General features: G+C 42.8%; 1 protein-coding gene across 4 annotated transcripts in view; it reads left to right on the top strand.

The window, feature by feature from the left end:
• PDZD2 (PDZ domain containing 2) overlaps positions 1 to 22,491 on the top strand; it is a 385,311-nt gene that overhangs the window by 316,684 nt on the left and 46,136 nt on the right. For 3 of the 4 annotated variants that reach the window (XM_075587482.1, XM_075587505.1, XM_075587498.1), the window contains 4 exons: positions 306 to 409; positions 5,315 to 5,486; positions 14,128 to 14,948; positions 16,257 to 16,401. In XM_075587482.1, the coding sequence (XP_075443597.1) occupies positions 306 to 409; positions 5,315 to 5,486; positions 14,128 to 14,948; positions 16,257 to 16,401 (1,242 nt within the window). The remainder of the gene's footprint in view (positions 1 to 305; positions 410 to 5,314; positions 5,487 to 14,127; positions 14,949 to 16,256; positions 16,402 to 22,491) is intronic. The other variant, XM_075587491.1, reaches the window with a different exon arrangement.

The raw sequence follows: 22,491 nt of genomic DNA, 5'->3' as shown, positions 1-22,491 counted from the left end.
TTGATATTAGCATACAGTGATAAGTACAGGGGAGCTGCATATAAAACCAAGGAATAGGTGTAACAGGCATACATTAAACATAGACAATGCAATACCTGCCCCAAAGCGTTTATTACCTAAGAGTTGATGATCCCCAGTTTTGAACCTGAAGTGGGACTTCTGCTATAAATGCATTGTGTGCTTCTGTCTTTGTTGCACCCTCACAGTTTGCTCTCTGCTTGGATGTAACTTTTGTAGCCGCCACTTTCCTTGTTTTCGAGGCTGTTGATTATTTTCATAGCTAAGCCATGTTAAAATGTCCTCAGGGCTCCAACTGAAGAGTCCGTCTCCCACTGTGAAGCCCAAACTAGGAGAAGGATCAGCGTTCCTCAGCTGGACGATGAAACGCTTCCTGGAACCTGCCAGTCGGGTAAGAGAGAGAATGCGGCCACTTCACTCTGAAAAGTGTGTCTAAGCATCTACATTATTTCCTAATAGACAAGGAACATAATGATGTCCCTGCTCTTCCAGTTCCCCTGCCAGGGTGTTCTGTTTCTGGTTATTGCGCTATTGTGATCCAAGAAGCATTTCATGCCCCCTCCTTTTTTAATTATGCGTGTATGTAAATCATGCAATTCTTACCTAAACTGGCAATCGTTTGGTGCTCCTGTTATAACTCTGTAAAAATCGCGATTGTGTGACTAACATAATGGCTGCTTCTGTCAGTATAACTCAGCAGCTACAATGTAGCCTTATATTACTAAGGTAACATTATCTATTGTTGCAGTTTGCAGCTCAAACTGCTGGGAATATTGTAAACAAATTTTCACGAACAGGAGAGTGTTGCAAAGATCTTGCACTGCTTGTAGGGTGATCAGACATCCCGGTTTAGCGTGGACAGTCCCGGATTTGCAGCAAATGTCCCAGTGTCCCAACAAGTAGTTTGAAATCTTATAAATGTCCCAGTTTTAGCTGCAGAGAAGGAGGGGCGGGGCCAGTCTCTGCAAGAATGGAGCATGCTGTGCTATGAGATAAGCATGCAACCACCGGGGGCGCCTGTGAGCATGGCTGCTCCTCCTTGCAGAGTGCGGGGTCTCCTTTTAGAGCTGGTTCCTGTAGTGCAGTCTATGTGTGTTCATGTGAGATCAGCCTGTGTGTGAATCTATGCTGGTCAGTGGCTGTGTGTCTTTGCGAGTGTTGTGCAGACCAGTTTGTCTTTGTGTGAGTGTTATGCAGATCAGTGCTTTGTGTGAGTGTTGTGCAGATCAGTGAGTGCCTGTGTGAGTGTTGTGCAGGTCAGTGTGTATCAGTGAGTGTTGTGCAGGTCAGTGTATATCTGTGTGTATCTGTGAGTATTGTGCAGGTCAGTGTGTATCTGTGAGTATTGTGCAGGTCAGTGTGTATCAGTGTGTATCTGTGAGTATTGTGCAGATCAGTGTGTATCTGTGAGTATTGTGCAGGTCAGTGTGTATCTGTGAGTATTGTGCAGGTCAGTGTGTATCTGTGTGTATCTGTGAGTATTGTGCAGGTCAGTGTGTACAGTATCTGTGAGTATTGTGCAGGTCAGGGTCTGTGTGTGGTTAGTTTTCAGTAAATGAGGGCCGGCACGTCAGTGTGTTTCTGGGAAATACATGGTGTGTGTGTTTATGTGGAAAGGGTGGTTGATTATTTGTATGGTAGACAAATCATGTGTGTGTGCTTTTGTTTATGGTGCCTACATACAGATATAGACGACGTTATTGCATCCATTACTGTGTGATAACAAGTGCAATAATGTCGGCTACACCTTTGTGTGTGGGGGCCAGTGCCCCCCTAATATCAGGGATGAACGCATGCACTTGCCCCCCAAATAAAAATCCACCAGTCAGCCCCTGGGGGATGGAGGGGGGAGTAGGAGGTGGGAGAGAGTCAATGAAGAGGTGGGGGAGAGACAATGGCGGGGCTGGGGTGAGAGATTGGCGGGGCGGGGGAAAGAGATGATGGGGGGGAAAAGAGTGAGCGGGGACTAAGAATGGGTGGGGAGACAATGGGGGGAGTGGAGAGAGTGGATGGAGGAAACAATGGCAGGGAGAAAGCAGAGAGAACGGCTGGGTGGGAGAGAGAGAATGGGCGAAGGAGAATGAATAACACAGCATGCATGTGGACAATATTAGACAAATACCATTATTATATTTATTTTTTTGGGGTGTTATCTGTTGTATAAATTATTTTCTAATGTGTGCTGGTTTTTCATTTTGAAAATCTGGTCACCCTACCTGCTTGGGAGCTGGACTAAAACCTGCTATATCAATCAAAGGATGCTTTAAAGCAGGGGGGTGCAGATTATTCAGGGGGGCGTGCGGCAGTTGCAGAGGCCCTGCGCTCTTCCCCCAAGGCATTTAAATCAATGCCGGGGGATTATCCCAAGCGCCTCCTATATAGGGCTCCAGCCATCTATTAGCAATCAGCTGGAGCCCTATATAGGGAAACACTGGGTACTCTTTGATAAAGTGCCTTTCGGCAGGAAACGCATCAGAGACCCTTTTTTTGTTCTGTTGTTTGTAAATAAATAGCCTATTTTTAACCTGCCTCCAGCCCGATTTTCTGCAGTGCTCTGCCTTGATTGCTTTGTTTTTCTATGGTAAAAATGCCCCCAAATCAATATCAATGTTGAGACTCAGAGAAACCAATGTTTTTACAGTATGGATCCATCTAGTCTCAAGTTTAGATATAGCGTTGATATTGTCACCTCCTCCCCAATTAAAAGATAATTTGTCTATACCTATACATATAATGCCTGTAGGATCATGGTTGTGTTGTTCGTAAAAATGTCTGGGCAGATTATGCTGTAAAAATCCTTTTTGGATATTGGTGATATGCTCAGCAAAACGTAACTTAATCTTTCTATTTGTGCGCCTTATATATTGTTATTTTTACAGGGGCACTGTATGAGATAAGCTATATTTGTAGAATCACTATTTATGAAATGGTTAATTTTGTGATTTATTCCTGTATGAGTAGACGAAAAACTCATGATCTGTTTAGACCCATGAGGATCCAATTTGCACATTTTACACTTCAGGCATTTGTAAAAGCCTGGTGTCCATAGATGTTGCAGAAGTTGTTTCTTTATAAGAAGATTTGATACAACTTGGGGCTATTTGAGTCTTAATTGTATCCGCTTTAGTAAATACTATTTCAGGAATTTGAGGAAGATGAGATTGAAGAATTGGATCTTTTAGTACAAGATGACAGTGTTTTTTTTTTTATAACTTTTTTAATTGGGGGGGGGGGGGCCGCTAATGAATTCTATTGGGTGATGAATGGAATGTTTAATTGATTATCTGATTCTCTGGTGGTTTTGGTAGAATTGTATTTTAGAAGATCTTTTCAATTTTTTGGATATTTGAATAAGCTTGTTCTCAGATAGATTCCTTATAGTTTTTAGATCTAAATTTATTTAGCATTAGTTTTGCTTGCTGTTCATATACACTATTATTCGAGCAGTTATGCTTAACTCTCCTTAGTTCCCCTTGTGGGATATTGTCAAGCCAAATATTGTGATGGTTGCTATTGGTTTCGGTGTAGTTGAGGCAACTTACCGATTTATGGTAAGTTTTCATGCAGATGTTACCATCTTCTAAATTTCAACGTGAAGTGCAAATTAAATGTGTTGTGATAAATATAATCAAAAAATGCTAATAATGTGTCGTGATCACCTTGCCAAATAAAAAATAGATCATCCACATACCTTGTCCAGAGCACCAGGTTTGCACTGAACATATGCTGGGACCAGATGGTTTGATCCTTCCACAACCCCATTAGGGGATTTGCATAGCTCGGTGCAAACCTGGTCCCATGGCAGTGCCCTTAATCTGTAAAAAATAATTCTTCATTGAACCAAAGAAATGTGAGTGAGTGTAAATTGAATTAATGTGATTTAGAAATTCAATATGTGCTCCAGTGTATAAACCTTCTAATTCTAAAAAATATTTTGCTGCTGTGCATCCATGTGTGTGATCTATCACGTGTAAAGTGAAGTGACATCACACGTAACTTAATCATTTTGATTGGTCCAAACAATATCATTTAATACATTTAAAATATGAGTGGTGTCTTGTAAATGTGATGTAAGTTTCTTGACCGGCTTTTGGAGAAAAAAATCTAAATATATATATATATACACACTGACGGCGGCGAAGGAGGGAAAAGCGGAGAAACTGCTGCAAGTTCTGACGGAAATGCTCATTATTATACTGCAGTTTGTATGGTATACAGACAGCGGCAAAATAAATAATATATGCATATATTATTTATTTTGCGCCGTCTGTATACCATACACACTGCAGTGTAATAAGCATTTCTGTCAGAACTCGCAGGATTTGCTCCGCTTCTCCCTCCTCCTGCATCCTCGTCCTGCCCTTCTCCGCAATCTTTGCTGTTTTGTACCGCTGTCACGTGACACGCCATGGGTCACATCAGACGTAGCGATGCTCGCTCAGCATACGCTGCTGCACCTCTCTCTTTCACCTCCTGCTTGCCACCTTATTACAATTAAACATGCTTAAAAAAATCATAAGGTATAAAAATTATAGAATATAAGAGGAAAATACCGCTAGGCTAGCTAATATACAAAAATATAGCATAATATTCTACACTAAGGGACATTTTTAAACATTTAATAATAATATTAACATACAAATATAGCTAAACCAGCTGTCTTTGGTACCGCAACCACCTGCGGTCACGGCACCGAAAGATTACCGTAACGGGGGGTCCCAATAAGAAGCATGGACCCCCTGCAGTGCGATTGTGGCACACACCGTCTCGAGCGCCGCAGACCTTTGCTTCTTTGACCGCGGCGTTGGAGATGGCGAGTCGCGCTACATTGGCACAGTTTTCAGTAGAAGTGGATGTTTCGATTTTTACGTTTTGTAACATGTTTGGAAGAAGGCTGAGTTTATTCACTTTAATTCATCGCCTATAATCATTAGGCGTACTATACCTTTACCATTTGGCAGAATGTCTTTAAAACGCAGATCACGGCTGCATCCTGCCCTCTGAGAAGATGAGGTAATGAGCCTTTTGTACAGCACCTTCTGTCATCAGCATTGTTGTGCTTCTCTGAGTGAGGTTCTTTGGGCCAAACTCTCAGAAGCAATTGAACATAAACTGTGGAACAAAGGCTAAAAAGGGCACAAAAAGCGTTACATGCGGTGGGGGGTTGGGAGTGATTTCAGTTTGTTACAACTGCCCTGTGAGTTGTTTGTGGGATAGCACCTTAAAATACGGAGCATAGAATTATCCACAATGCCAATGACTTTATTTTTCCTTCCTCTCGCTTTCCTTCTCTTAGCAGGGATCTGTGAGCTCGGAAGCTGAGCTCTCACAGTACTTCTCACAGGATGTCCCCAGCCAGTCGTCATGTTCCGACACGGTGGTGACTGGCTCTAGTGATGAGGAGCAGCTGCGCCTCAGAAGTGGAAACAACTCTCTGGATGACAACACTGCTCCTTTGAGCGCTGCCAGTAAGATTCAACAAAAACCGACCCATGTCGTTTACATTGTGAATAGGCTTTGACGTGTCTCTGTATTGATAAGCCCTTAATTCGGAAAAGCCACAAAAGGGATTCAGTTTGCACCTGACACTGATGATAAAATAACGCATTGTTTGTACAAGGTTTTTCTTCTTACATTTTCTGTGTATGGAACACTGCCAGTGTATACTGCACTGTATGTAATGCAATGGAGCCACAATAGGGAGAAGGGGAGTAGTGCTAAAGCCAATGCCTGGATATTAAGCCAGTTGCTGTATCTTACTGCTCCTTGGGCATTAGAGTGTAAGCTCTTCTGGGAGGGAATTCATTGTAAATTATTTAGAAAATCTCAATGCTGATAATACTGAAGTCTGATGGGTCAAGACAAGGCATTTGCTGTCTGACAAGGCTCCTTAATTCCACTTAGAAATGTATTAAACCATGTTAGTAATATCCATAGTAAGCTGTTTGCTGGTCTCTTTGCAGTCAGCCTCTGCCTCAGACCCTTTTTTGTCTTGCAGGTTGGTATAGTACTTCTCTTTATTTATAAAATGTTTTACCAGGAAGTAATACATTGAGTTACCTCTCGTTTTCAAGTATGTCCTGGGCATAGAGCAGGGGGGCGCAAACTTTTTTCCCTGCGCCCCCCTGCCGGCTGTCCCCTCACTCCCGCGCCCCATTCAACCCCACCTTACCCGCGCACCGGCGTAATGACGTCACGTTGCCATAGCAATGTGACATCACATGACCTCGCAGCGTCATTTTGACGCCGCGTTGCCATGGCGACGCAGGGAGGAAGCCGCCGGAGCCACGGTAAGTTAGGTTTACAGAGGCTCTACAGCTCCCCCGGCACTTAATTTAAGTGCCTTCGGGAAGCGCGCAAGGCCTCTGTAAACCCCGTGCCCCCCCGCCGGCAGTCTCGCGCCCCCCAGTTTGCGCACCGCTGGCATAGAGTGAAGATGACAAACAATGCATGGTTACAAATACATGGTTACAAATTTCTGGTGTAGAAGTCACTGTTTCTTATATAACACTGACAATGTAGTTTAGTCTCTACACTGAATAACTTGCCATTCAAGTTTGGTGCTTGGTGCCCTGTGAGATAAAAAAAATAACTTGCCCAAGGTCACAAGCAGAGCGGACATTGGAATTCAGTCCTGGTTTACCTGCTTCTAAGGTAGTATTCTTACTGTGGAGACTAAGGGTACGTTTTGTTGGGAATCTGAGTCTCTCAGTTCAGATGCAAGTACCTACAGTACCGTAATTACCAACCACTACTGCACTGAACACTTTTCAAGAGTACTTGTTCAGAGTAACTGCTGTTTTCGTTTAGACTGCAGTATTTTTAACACTGTTTCTACTGTATGGTCACGGTTTATTCACGAAAGCTATTATCTTTCAAGTAAATGGTTCTTTTAAATTGCTAATTGTTTTTGCCCTCTTGTATAAAGTCCTAATACTTTGTATCTGTTGTTTAAGGAAGGCTTGTCAGTATTGTCACTCTGTTAAAGGGACATGCTAGCCCAGTGGTATAATAATTCAGTACTGTACTCAAGTGCCACCAACAGGCCAGGTATTAGGGATTTCCCTGCTTCAGCACAGGTGGCTCAATCAGTTGTTCTGTCTAAGAATGAGCCACTGATTGAGCCAACTGTGCTGAAGCAGGGATATCCTTAAAACCTGACCTGTTGGTGGCCCTTGAGGACTGGAGAGGGCCACTCCTGCTCTCACTCTTTGGTGTATGTTGAACTGGATGATAATGGCTCAATGAGCTCTTAGCATTCAAGTCTCAATATGTTTAAATGTATTGCACGTCTCTGTGACACGAGAAAGGGTTTTTAACCTCTTCGGAGCGGGAGGGAGAAACATTGAAGGCGCTAGTGTGTTATTGATATACTGGAAATCAATTTGTTTCACAGCCGCCTTGTTTATTTCATGGCTAGTTTTTCAGACAGATGAGAAGGGGTTTTTCCATGCTACCAGCCTATGAATATGTCAACATTGAAGAATAAACTGGCACTGGGAAATTCATTTTCCAGGGACTTTTTGGCATTGTGTAGGCTGGAAAAAAAGATCTCACCGTGAACCAAGTGTGAGACTGATAATGTTCTGGTTACAATATTTATAACACACCAGCCTTCCAACTTGCATATGTGAATACAATGTGCTGTGAATTGGTGGGGGGAGGGTGCGCTCATAAATTAGGTATAATTCTTTTTGTGAAATAGGCTAAAGCTGTTTCCATGAATTTGTGCCAGTGTCTGGATGTATTCTTGGAAAAACAGAGCTACTAAAATTTGTGTTGCCTGAACAAGTCTTTGGGCTGCTTGCGAGGATCATTTTAGTTTTCCTTGTTTACTTTAACATTTCTTTTGTATATGCATGTAGATATAAGTGACTAATTACTTGTGTTCTAGTATCTTTCTGAATTCTCTATCTCCCGCTAACCATCACCACATATTTACCACCACTCATTCCATTTGTGCACCTCCTACCTGTTCTTCTCGAGACCTACAGTACGCTCTATTGACTTCTCTGCTCTGGCATCTACCCTGAACGCTAATCTCTCTCTCTCCTCCTTATTATCATCATCCTTATCATCATCCTATCGTCAGGTGTAAAATGTGACACCTGGCAGTATGCTTGTGATAATTGATGTATGATAGTGCTGCCAACAGTGTAGAAGGGGTCAGTAAGACCAGGTTCGGGAGTAAGTATGAGAAGCTCCATCTTTGACATGTTAAGTTTGAGTCGGCAGAGGGCCATCAAGGATGATATAGCGGGGAGACATTCAGAGACTTTGGTCTGTACAACAGGTGTAACGCCAGGGGTTGAAAAGTGAATTTGTGTGTCAACAGCATAACGGTAATATTCAAACCCAAAAGTTGTGATACAGTCCTCTAGAGAGAGTATGTTGAGAGAAAAGAGAAGAGGTCCCAAGACAGACCCCTGGGGTACACCCACAGAGAGATTCACTGAGGATCAGGTGTTGGTGAACAAGACACCGAAAGTAAGATGAGATTGGTAAGAGGAAATCTAGGATAGAGCTCTGTAATGGATACCAAGAGTATGTAGAATGTGAAGGAGAGGAATGTGATCTACAGTATCAAAAGCTGCAGAAGGGTCGAGTAATCTAAGCAGTGTGTAATGACCTCGGTCTTTGGCAGCATGAAGGTCATTAGTTTTTTCGTGAAGGCTGTTTCAGTGGAGTGAGCAGTGCGGAAGCTAGATTGTAAAGGATCTAGGAGAGAGGAGGTGGTGGAAATGGAATAAGTGAGAGAATACAAGGCATTCAAGGAGTTGAAAGGGAAAAGGCAGAAGGGACATGGGGCGTTAGACAGGTAGGGTCAAGCTTGCTATTTTGCAGTATAGGTGTAACTATTGTGTGTTTGCAGGTGGTGGGAAAGGTACCAGAGCTGAGTTGAAAATATCCGTGAGTATAGGGTGGAAAAAAGAGATAAAGTCTTTAGATGCTGCAATCTGATACCCTGCAAGACATTGCTGTGAAGGCACTGAAGGGGTTAGCATTCAATTGCGTTTATGACTTTTACAGTACTCAGAAGTACCGTTACTGTATCTTAGGCTGGGCATTAGTGTGATAAATTCTTTCTTTTTATTAGTGCCAAATCATATCAGCCTAAAATCTTATTTAAGTAACTTTAATTGTGAGATGAGCTTAGAGGCTGGAAAAAACTCTTTCATCTATTTCCTGCCAGCAGTGCCTACAACTCATTGCAAACCAATGGGTTTCAGGCAACATTAGTACTGAAGGGGTTATAATCTATTTTAAAGAAGAAAAAAAAAACAGTGGGTATTGTGTGTGTGTGTGTTTATATACATATGTATGTAATATATATATTGTAGGGATGTGCTATAAACCACCAATATCTGTGAGATTGAGGAAGCTAAAATACTTTTCCAAGTGGAGAAGGCATCAAAACAAGGTCAAATATGGGTTATTTTAATTATCCACACATAGACTGGGGCAATGGGATTAGCATTACAACAAAAGGAAACAGGTTTTTGGGGATGTTTAAGACAATTACATGATCCAAATTATTGAGGAACCAACCAGGAGAGTGGCAATACTGGATTTGCTAATATCAAACAATATAGATGTTATAACAAATATTCAAGTCCGGGGGAGGGGGGCGCGGAGAATCCTTGATGAAAATTTTAATTAAAGGTGGGGACGAGTACAAGTAAGAACCTGACTTTGATGCATCACCTCTTCAGGGGCTAGCACAGTAAGCCCAGTGCCATCTCATTCCAATCAATGGACGTTATGGGCTGATCACGGTGGGATCGGCTGCTTCAGGGACCTTAGTCTTATGTAAAGCTCGTTGAGTTCACATTTATCTGGAACAAAGTAGGATGAATTTAAAAAACAAAAATATTGTCAGACACACACAAATCACACACAGTGACGGGTGCACATACCAGTGCCGCAACTAGCTAATTTTGTCCCAGTGGCAAGAATATAAAATTGATTTGCATTGTAGTTGAATTTTGTTGCCAGTTGTGGTCAATGTTAATGTCACTGATCGTCATCAGTGACGAAGTTGAGACTTGGAGATCGAGATGTTCGTCAATCTCGAATATGGTACTAACAATGTGTGCTTCAGTCGTGATATCGAAGTAGTCGAGTTTCTGGTCATTGCCAGTGATCGATGCTGAAGCTGTAACAACAAGATCCAACTGCTAGTCAATGGTAACAATCGATGCTGAAGTTGTATGATCATTGTCATTGTCACTATCAGGTCTCGGTGTCGAGGTTGTAACGTTGGAGAGCTCAGAGGATAGGTGCATTTGGAGCGTTGGGTTATTTTTCACTAGCTATTTCCCTATTTCTTTCCACATTTTTTCATTAGGTCTTGTGGCGAGTTTTGATTGTTTACAAAACTCTGCCCCAGACGGTCGTTTGGAATTCATGGTGTTTGATATTCGTCAAGCATTAAACAAAAGGAATATTTTTTTAAACGTGTACCTACTGGCCAACACAATAGCCTGTATTCGGGAAATAATTCTGTGAACAGTCGCATAGCGAAGATTAGAGCCGACTGTTGTTATTTCAAATGTGGCGAGATATTATGTATGTTAGGTACCCCCTAGTCTTCTTGGCAATGTGATTGGCTTAAAGCACGCCGATGGGCGTGACATTTCAAAGTCTTCTCACAGGTCCGGATCACTATTTTTCTCATGTCACTGCTTGAAGTAGACTTTATTTCTTTCTCAGGCACGCACGCAAAGATAGTGGCTGTCCTAAAAGAATTAATTTTGTTGATTAGTTTTCTGCTTTATGCACCCCTCAGCTATGTGCCTGAGGCAAATGTCTCACTTGCCACACCGCTGGCGCACACATACCGTGATGGGGAGCACTCGCACATACCCACACAGTGATGCGCACGCACAGTGATGGACGCGCAAGCACACATACACACACTGTGAGTGGTCCAAACAGTGACAGGCCTGCACACACAGTGAGGGGCATACCACAGTGATAGGACACACAGTGTTACAGTGTTATATAGTTACACAGTAGATGAGGTTGAAAAAAGACATACTGTACGTCCATCAAGTTCAACCTATGCTAAATTTGGACAGATACTTTATCCTATATCCATTTTTATGGTATATTTATCCAGAGAAGGCAAATAAAAAAAACTCCAGTGAAATCTAATGATATCTTATAAGGGGAAAAATAAACTCCTTCCTGACTCCAAATATTGGCAATTAGATTTCTCTCTGGATCAACATCCTTCCCATGTTTACTTATTTGGCATATCCCTGCATACCTTTTCTTTCTAAAAAGATGTGCAACCATTTTTTTGAAGATATCTATTGTATCTGCCATCACAGTCTCCATGGGTAATGAATTCCACATTTTAACTGCCCTTACTGTAAAGAACCCTTTCCTTTTTTTCTGTTGAAATCTCCTTTCCTCCAACTTTAAGGTATGACCCTGTCTCGTTAGTACTGCCCTTGGGATGAATAGTTCTTTTGAAAGCTCCTTGTATTGTCCCCAAATATATTTATATATAGTTATCATATCTCTTCTTAGACATCTCTTTTTAATGTAAACAAATCTAATTTAGCTAGCCTCTCCTCACAAATCAGATTATCCATCCCCTTTATTCATTTTGTGGCTCTTCTCTGCACTTTCTCCAGTTCAATAATATATTTTCTAAGGACTGGTGCCCAAAATTATACTCCTTATTCAAGGTGTGGTATTACTAATGCTTTATAAAGTGGTATAATTATGTTTACTTCCCTTCCATCCTTTGCCCGTTTAATGCAAGATAAGATCTTGTTGCCTTTGCAGCTACTGCATGACTTTGAGCACTATTGCTAAGCCTTCTGTCTTCAAGCACTCCTAAATCCTTCTCCATCAAGGACTCCTAATTTATCCCCATTTAATTTTTAAGTTGCCTGTTTATTCCCATTTCCCAAATGCATAACTTTACATTTATCTGTATTAAATAAACCTCATCTGCCGTTTGCCTGCCAAGTTTCCAGTCTATCATAGTCCGTCTGGGGAGAAATTACGTTCTGCTCTGATTCTACTACTGTACCTTACACAATATAGTGTCATCAGCAAGGATGGAGACTTTGCTCTGTATGCCAACCACAAGGTCATTAATAAACAAGTTAAAAAGACTGTGTGTGACAGAGACACACACCGTGCACCCTACCTTGTTTCCTGTATCAGGAAGGTAACAACCTAAACTCACTGTAAAGGAATGGAAGGAGGTGGGGTCGCGTGCAGGACAGGCGGAATTCACACCACAGAGGTTTTGAGAAGCATGGCGCACACGCAGCAGACACTGCGAGTCACGCAACTATGGCAGCACACAACATAGATAACTACTGTAGTGACTAGAGGGTCAATGTGCATGCTCACTTGTGTAGCTTGGCGCCAGCAGTATAGATAAGGACACCATTGGAGCTGCGCGCATGCACAGAACTAACAGTGGCCAATATTTCCTGACATTTTGCATTTTCCGGGTTTTCTAAGTTTGATCGTGGTGAGGAGTCTAAGTTGCTGGAAACCAGGAAATGTCATGGATAGTGGAAACACTGCTCATAACACAGATAAGTTGCCATTTGTAAGGACATTTATGAAATACATGAAGCTTTAGCAACTACAGTATGTGTACAGTACACAGTAAAATGCACAGTGCACAGTAAAATGTGCACATTTTCTCCTATGAAACTGATACATAATAGTAACGTATACTTGGAAACATGGTAGATATTCCCGAAAAACAGACTTTTTGTAGATTTGACACTTGAAATGTCCAATATAGGCAGTAACTGCCTCAGTAAAATAGATAATTATATAAAAGAACCAGAAGGTGTGTCGGAGAAAGATAGTGAATGAAAACTAGTGATGTTTAGTATCATCCTCCAGAAATTGCTCCATAGATCTGGATGCAACATTTATAATTAAGCACTTAGAAAATATTATAGTAAAAAAGAAAAAATTGAGATAGGCATGAAAAGGCTGTTAGTAGGGTGTTTGATTATAATATCATATCAATATAGTAAACGAGTGGATGGCATTTAATCACGCAAAATATGTTACTATAAGGTGGGAATAACTTGTAACAGTGATTTTAGTCAGGGCCGCCGACAGATTACCTGGGACCCAGGACTAAAGTTTCGACCGCCCCTTTCCCCCCTTCACCACCTCACCCCTGTGTTGGCTATCTTGCGAGCCACTACATTTCACACCTCTTCATGAGCCATTGTCTCTCTCTTACCCCCTTTCTTCCTCACTCTCTCCCCATCACCTCTCCCTCATACACCACCCCTCAATCTCCCCCCCCCTCCGCTATCACTCAATTACCGCCCTCTCACTCAGTCCTGCTCCCTCAATCCCCCCCTCCTCACACTCCTTCCCTATTCCCCCATGGCCAAACACACAGAATTCCCCCCCAATACCCATACAATTCCCCCTTACAAAATACATACTTATACTACCCCCCTAAATATATACTTGCACGAACCTCCCCAAATACATACATGCACTAAGCCCCCCAAATACATACCTGCACTAACACCTCCCCGAATACATACAGTAATCCTCCTCTGCGCCCCTCCCCCCTCCCCTCACACACACCTTTCCACCCAAATACATACTTTGGAGTGAGGGAGGCCCGCAGCTGGGGAGAGCCGGGGCTCAGAAGTTGGCCTGGGACACTTGTTCCCGGCACTCCCCCTCTGTCTGCGACCCTGATTTTAGTATAACATTCACATCGGAACATATTATCTTCCAAGTACTATCTTTAAGTGCTACAGTATTTTTTTAGGTTATTATTCATCAATAGATGGCGTGTAGGAAAGTACAGATGTAGCAAGACTAGAGCTAAAGTCGGCAGCACTAGGGACAGTGTCTGCCACGATTGCGCTGTGCGGGGGTCCATGCATCTTAATGGGACCCCTCGCCGCGTTAAGCCTTTGTAAACGGTAAGCTTTGCTACATCTGTATTCGTATTTCCGATTTCCTATTTTAGTGAAGAGGAAGCTCATAAATGATTTGGGATCAACATACCCAACAGCCCATTATTGAGCTATGTTTTCACATGATTATAAACTTGGTTTAAACAGTCATACATTTCATCTTATTTAGGTCCCAAAGAAAATGGAACGATAAAAGGAGAATGTGGTGCCTTAGCCTCCCAGAAAAATGGACATATTCCTGCTCCATTTAACAAGCATGTCGCTGCTGCTCGCCAGTCCAGTCTTAATGGGAGTCCACAATCTATACGCAGCCCTCTTCTACGTCAGCGAAGGGTCATGTGCTATGATGATGAGGATGATGCTACTGAGGAGGATGAATTCACCAACAAAGAGGAGAGGCTTTTCAAGGACAACATGGAGAAAAATGCTGATGAGGATTCTGGGATTGTTATGACAACCACTTCCCTGGACGTTGATGATGAAATCCAGGACACTGAGCTGGCCAACAATATTATCTGCGAAACAGCAACGTCTCTGTGTGGCAGCTCAATGGAGTCTGAAGACAGCTCAATGGAGCAGATGGTGGACTCTCCTTTTTTGGCACTCAAGTCTTTTAAATACTCAGGTAGGACAGAAGCACGTCCCTGTAGTTTGGGAATAAAGGAACCCCTGGAAGGGCAATCTGAGATCAAGAGATCCCCAAAGCTGGAGCACAAGGCTGTCACTAGGGTGAAGAGCATGCTGGGTAATGAATGCCCTAATTCCCCAAAGCTAAAGAGCGAGGAGAATAGTTTGCCTGCAAAACCAGCAGCGAAACCTGTTCCCCATGGGAAAATCACTGAAGGAACAGAGATCTCAGGAAAATGCAACATCGAGACAGTTGAATTGATTTGCAGAGAGCATGAGTCAATCGGGCTGGATTTGGAAATTAAAGAAACTCCCTTAAGAGTTATTATAACTGGTTTACGGCCAGGTGGAGAGGCAGACAAGGTAACTTCACATTCCAAGTGTTTTATTGCCATGCATATACTTAGTTTTGTGATTTAATAATTTAACTTTTCACAGTCATATAATCATACTGTATGGGATTGATATGTATTGTATGTCTTTATTTGTATAGCGCCATTAATGTACATAGCGCTTCACAGTAGTAATACACGTGGTAATCATATAAATAACAAATAATAAACAGATATAAATAACAGGTCATGGGAATAAGTGCTTCAGACAAACGTAACATTTAGGAAGAGGAGTCCCTGCCCCGAGGAGCTTACAATCTAATTGGTATGTAGGAGGAACGTACATAAACAGTAGGAGGGCATTTTGGTAAGTGCTTCTGCTGGGGGCCAAGCTTTATGTATCGTGTCTAGTAATATCTACGGTGCTAATCATATGCTTCTTTAAGCAAGTGGGTCTTAAAGGTGGATAGAGTGGGTGCTAGTCGGGTATTGAAAGGAAGGGCATTCCATAGGTGTGGAGCAGTCAGTGAGAAAGGTTTAAGGCGGGAGAGGGCTTTGTAATGTAGCTTTTGGCATACATATGCTATACATGTCTATTGTGCAGCTGCACATGCAATAAGGCACATAATTTTATTAACCATTAATCCACCTTCAGCCCTAGGCTAACGATGGATATAACTGGTTATCTCACTCATGTTGTGCTTGCTGACTGTACCGCTCAAAGTCTTCATAAGTGAGTTATGGAAAAATCAAACATGCATCACATGCACCACAACTGCAGCACGTTCCTCTGAGCCAGTTTCCACCTAGTCTGAGTATCTTCGTTGTGCTGCCCTCTTACTGCCACTTATTAACTAATAACTGAGTAGATTGATGCTTTTTAATCTAAATATAATTTTTATTTCACATGGTAAAACATATCTGAATGCTAATTAGCTGCTCTGTTTTAAGAAATGTTTCCATTTTACAGCTTATAGCAGGGGCAGAAGATCTCTGAAAGTTAGATTGTACTGTATATATTTTGTACGTACACACACACACACACACACACACACACATATATGCGTATATATCTAGAAAGGGTAATTTAAATCAATAAAGCAGAACAAACATGCCATAAAAAAATTAATACAGTACAATCTAACTTTCAGATATATACGTGTATGTGTGTGTATGTATGTGTGTATGTATATGTATTTGTATAAGAATAATACTGTATGTTCATAAACACATGCCAGGATATGAGTGTGTAGGTGCGTGTGTATGCACTCTTTGCCCTTTGCTCATGCAGGGATTGATTCTGAAGCTGATTTGACCTGATTTATAACTGTAATGTTAGGAATCTATGGGAAAATTGGCTGTCGGAGATGAGATTGTATCAGTAAACGGTATCCGAGTGAGCGGGATGTCATACCAGGAAACCTGTGATTTTGTCCAGCACTTACCTCCAGCTGTAACATTGGAAGTCCATAAATTGGTATCAGGTAACTAATTATACATTGCTTACTAATTGGTATATTTCTTAAGCAGAAAATACTCTGAATGCTTTTTCTTTTTTGCTGCGTAAAGGACATTGCCATGGGGAAGTTTTAGGTTTGCTCAAATCAATTAATGAATGATCAATTCATTGCATGCTATTTAAGTCTTATTAATGCACTCTTTTCTTTATACTGTGTTATGTACTTTAGAAATGCTATTTAGAGAAAGTAAATGATTTATCGGTTTCTTATTTTGCCGTTTCCTTATGTACACGGTTATATATTATATACTAAGGGGTGTTAAATCATCCTTGCCTTAAATACAGCTAGTAGTGCTGGGGAGTGTGTTTAGATGGTGACGTGGTGATAATTGTGCAAGTCTTGTATCTTGTTGAACCCATGTTAAATCTGATAAGAAAACAGATTAATTGGGACCACAGAACCAGTGGTACACAACTTGATTACCAACTCTCTTGGTCTTCAAGATGTTGCCATAGGAAAATGTAGCAATGCACTTCATCTACGTTGAAACATCTGAAGCAAATCCAGAAAGAAATGAACAGACACCAGGGGTAGAAAAAAGGGGGCGTGCGTTTTCTACTGCAGGGGTGCACAAATTGGCGAGCGCGAGATTTTCTGGGGGGGGATGGGGGAGTGGGGTGCGGCGCTTACAGAGGCCCCCGCACTCTTCCCGAAGGCATTTAAATGAAATGCCGGCGGAGCGGCTCAGGCGGCTTCTGGCGACGCATCGCCATGGCAACTTGATGTTGTGACGTTGTGATGTCAGAACGCCGGAGCCAAGATAAAGAGGGGTGGGGGTGGGCAGGTTTGAAAGCCGGCAGGTAGTGGGGCAGAGGAGAAAGATTGCGCACCCCTTTTCTACTGGTTGGGTCTGCAGACAGACATGCATTGAAAATATTTATTGGACTGGAAAGGAACTAATTTACGATTTTGCAACTCCTCAGTTTCCCTAATAAAGGGGCAGTCCCTCCTAATGTGCTACAGAAGGGAACCAAACACAGCGTCAAGTTTTATTTGGTAAATGTAACGATTGAAAACTTTCTTTTGAAAAAAAACCAGACAATCATTTCCTAAACTTTAGAAAATGTTCTTGATAATCAATTTCTTTAGATTTATTTATAATTTGCATCTAATATCTTTTGGTGATTTGACTGTCAATCCTCAAAAGTCCCAGGTAAATAATTAGATGTTCTCTGTTAATTATGGTAACCTCTCCCACCCCCCGCACCCCTCCAGTAAAAAGTACTGTAGTAGTGCAGACCGCTGCATTAAATTCACACTGAATATTATATAACAAAAGACAAAAATACCCAAATGCTTCACCCAATATGACAAAAAGTATATAGTTAAATACCTATCTGTTTGTCTTCTCATAAGTAAGGGTCATTTAATTAAACCCTTTGGCCAAAGCATTATAAGCCTGCAGCCACGCCACGGCATGACCAGTATGCAGGTCCTAACACTACCTGTGAGTATTTTCATTTACCTCTGTTATTGAGGGAGAAATATCTCAATAGTGCAGTCTTCCACAGGTACATGAAAATCCTGCTACTTAAAAAGTGGGGAGGAGTGAGTTTAAACTGCTTTGGCTAAAGTTTTTAACTAAATGACCCTTACTTATGAGAATACAAACATTCAAGTATTTAACTATGTATTTTTTGTCATATTGGATGTAGCATTGGGTATTTTTGTCTTTTGTTGTATACAATTGGTCACACCATGTAGCACTCCTTTTGACACACACACACACACACACACACACACACACACACACACACACACACACACACACACACACACACACACACACACACACACACACACACACACACACACACACACACACACAATGTGGTGGGAGTTAGTGCCTGCTGGCACACTGAATATTATCTGCAGTGTTTAGAGGAAAACCTAATTTAAGTAACACCCCATTTAGAAATTGTTTTTTTCATCTGGCTCATGAAAGAGCCAATATGCCATTTTTGCAATATATGTCTTCTGTATACCTCTTTCCATAGCATATAAACCAATATATTCTGAAATGCTATACTTCCCAACACATAAGTTATTGTAATTTGAGTTCAGAAACTGCCAAATATTTCCTTCCAGGGTGGAAGCTACAAACAGCGACAAAACTGTTCAACTCTTCAGGAAGTAAATGTGGATTTGTTATTTTAGAAGATTGTTTTGATACAAGACAATAACTGCTTCATAGAACATTTAGTTAGTTCTAATTAATGGATTCTGAATTTACCCGCGTGCCCTGTAATGTTTCTTGGGTGTCTTCATTTTGTTGAAATATTTTGAAAGATTGATTTACATTTCATTTTACCACTTACACAAATTATACAGTTCAACCCAGTTATAACGCGATCCATTACAAGGCGAATCCGCTTATAACGCGATGCAAGCGTGGCTCCCAATTTTCGTATTTATGAATACTTTACAACACGATTATTGGTATCTTAAATACTTTATTGTACAATGCATATGTAACCCTTTTTGTGAACCGGCCGACCCACCCAATCTCACATTGGCCCCTCGTGGTCTAACCGGTCCCTGTATCCCTGCAACACACCTGCTCCTAAAGGGTTACTGAAACACACCTGCGGCTCCAGGAGATCTGAGCCTCCGCTAGCTGGGAGCCTGGGGGAAACCCTTACCATTACCTGGTGCAGCGCCTCCACTTACCCAGGATCCCCCGTTAGGAAAGATAGCCCTGAATAAGAAATACCATAACACACGTAGATATAAAACAATAGCTAACACTTTACTTAATAACACATAACACAGTACATAACATCATAACATAACCGGATGCTCTATCCGCATCACCTCGGCCCAATGTCTGGTGTTCCCCACCCAGTGTCCTGTGATCACCCCACACCCAATGTCCCGCAATCCTGCGAAAGGTCGTGGGTGACTGCGCAGTCACTATGTTAAGCTAGGGCCCAGTTGGTGCACTTTATAATATTGAAGATACCTTCCGAGCACTCCGATGCTCGGGACCGCAACTCTCTTCTCAAAGGGTCAGACGTCCGTCTGATCCTTTCCAGGTACTCTGCCGGTGGACCCCAACGAGGGTCCCACCGCTCCACGGGAACTGCAACCGGATCACGGCAACACCAACCGCATGGGAACAGCAACCGCCGCTATCCCTATCACTAACTACTGCTAGAGTGACAGCAACCCTAACCTAGGGCCTGTCCCTGTATCCACCGCAACCTGGGATGGCTTGGGGGAAAACTCCTAGGGCCTGTGGACATAACCTGCCCCCCTTCCCCCAGCTACCCAGTCCTAACTGTAACTGACAACTAGCTATTAACTAGCTACTCCCAAAGCACCTGCAGCTGACACACCGCTCACACTGTCAGCCTGCAGGGATCCACACTTCACACACACTGCACGCACTGTGCCCAACACATACAGCGACACTACTCACAGACAGCTGCAATCACACACAGCCCCTGGATCCCGCAGCAAACACACTGCTAGCACACTGTGCCTCTTTGACAGTGCCCACAGCTCTCTCCGCTGCGACACTGCCAAACCAGCACCTTCCACACTCAAGGGTCACCTCCCTAGCTAAGGCCGTCCCTCTTCAGTTACCCCCTGCCCTTACCCGGGAATTGGGGCCTGCCTGGGAATCTAGGGAGGACCCTTACCTGATGCAGGAGCCACGCGCTCCCTGCACCCTTCCTACTCCTTCCTCTGCTCTGCCCTGACTGACTGTTGCAAAGCCCGGGAAATGAATCTATATTCCCGGGCTGAGCTTCCTCCAACCCTATTGGCTCCTCTGGGGCACCTGGTGCCTGTCTCCCTAAGCCTCCTGGGAATTGTAGTTCCCAGGGGCTGCCTAAAGCATTGGGGCCGCGTGCGCGCTTCCCTCGCGCATGCGCGAACCCCTAATGGCCGCCTCAACCTTCCTATCCTCTTCCCTACTCTCGCGCGACCTCTCCCTATCTCTGGAGTCCCATCGCGCGCTTTGTACTCACTGCGCATGCGCGAGCTAATGCGCAATGGCGGCGCCCTCCTCACAAGCCGCCCAGCCGGTGGCAACGCGATCGCGGCCCTAGCGACGGCCCGATCGCGTCCCCGGCAACCACAGCTCCGATCGGCTCCCTGCTCTGGCCCCCACCCTCGCGAAGTGCCGGCGGGTCCGTCAAAGCCTCCGGCGGCACCCGCTACCGCACGGCACTCGCGGAGGGGGGCCAGAAAGAGAAAATTTACATCAGGGCTACACATACAATTGTACATTATTTCTAACGCGATCCGCTTATAGCACGATGTGATTCTTTGGACCCCAAGCACAGCGTTATAAGGGGGTTGAGCTGTACTTTGTTTGCTGGAAAATTTTCAATGTGCTCTCTCAGAACCTTTGTACTGTATTTACCAAGGAGGAGTCAATTGCAAAAATATTGCAACAGGAGGAAGCCACAACCTCTATATTAAAGAACAAATGGTTAACGAAGGAAGAAGTGCATAGGCGGCTTGATAAAATTTAAGTAAATATAGCACCTGGCTCCGATGGCATGCACCACAGGGTTCTCAAGGAGCTCAGTACAGTAATAGCCATACCATTATATTTAATATTCGAGTACTCTTATTTCCATGGGCTTAGTACCACGATAGGCATAAAGCAGACATGGTGCCTATATTTAAAAAGAAAGGTAGAATCAGAACCGGGGAATTGCAGAACTGTAAGCATGACATCAATAGTGGGAAAGCTACTTGAAGATTTAGTACGGGATAATATTCAGGAATACCTACTGTAATAGATAACAAAATTATTAGTAATAGTCAGCAAGGATTTATGAAGAGGTCGTGCCAAACTAATCTTATTAGTTTATTTGAGGAGGTAATTAGGAATTTAGACCAGGGTAATGCTGTTGATGTGGTCTACTTAGATTTAGCAAATGCTTTTGATACTGTTCCACACAAGAGGTTAGTATACAAAATAAAGGAACTTGGACTCTGTAAAAATATTTGCACCTGGATTGAAGGATAGACAACAGAGAGCTGTCATAAATGGAACTTTTACAGGGTGGGCTAAAGTTATAAGTGAAATATCTCAAGGTTCGGTACAGGGACCCCTGCTTTTTCCTTTATTTATTAATGACCTTGCGGTTGGCATAGAGAGCAAAGTCTCCATCTTTGCTGACGACACTAAATTGTATGAGGTAGTAAAATCAGAGCAGGGTGTAATTTCTCTCAAGAATGACTTAGATAAACTGGAAACTTGGGCAGATATATGGCAGATGAGGTTTAATACAGATAAATGTAAGATTATGCATTTGGAAAACAAGAATAAACAGACAACTTACAAATTAAATAGGGCAAAATTAGGTTAATCATTAATGGAGAAGAATTTAGGAGTACTTGCAGAGAGCAGGCTTAGTAATAGTGCCCAATGCCAGGCAGTAGTTGAACACACAAGATGAAACCCGCTCTACCTACGGTGACCTGAGGTCATGAAACAGACAGGTGCACTAGGGCCAGCAATAGTGGCCAAAAGAAAGAGATCCAGACAGAGCACAGACACTGTGAACGGAGAAGATCCCTATAGCATGCACTCAATGTCTGTATGGGAATGATACCTTACATATGGATATCACATGCACAATTATCATGTAATTGGTATGCATTACAGAGAAGCGTAAATGGCTAATGGGTCAGTGCCTCTCTTCGGCACCAAGGCTGTGTAGTGGGTGCCTGCAGGGCGTCCTATAGCAGTGGGCTAGGCATATAAACAGCAGGTTTAAGGTAATTTTATATGCCTAGCACACAGCTATAGGACACCCTGCAGGCACACACTGCTGAAAACCAGCACCTTGCACATACACTAGGCACTTATCACTCACAGGTCCCCGGTAGCCAGTGTTCATGTGCTATAAGGTGTTGGGCTGCTAATATACCATTGCTACCGGTCTTTTTTGGGTTGGAGCATCTGACTCTTAGGGCCCTATTCTATAAGCAACGAGGACACGTGGACACAGCCCTATGAAGAGAGGAGAGAGCTGACATCTGCAATGAGGAGAGAGATCTAGATGCCGGTGAAATTTTAACGCGACCCCG

Source organism: Ascaphus truei, chromosome 1 (assembly GCF_040206685.1).
Source record: "Ascaphus truei isolate aAscTru1 chromosome 1, aAscTru1.hap1, whole genome shotgun sequence".
Lineage (NCBI taxonomy): Eukaryota > Metazoa > Chordata > Amphibia > Anura > Ascaphidae > Ascaphus > Ascaphus truei.
This window is presented reverse-complemented; position numbering and strand designations above follow the sequence as displayed.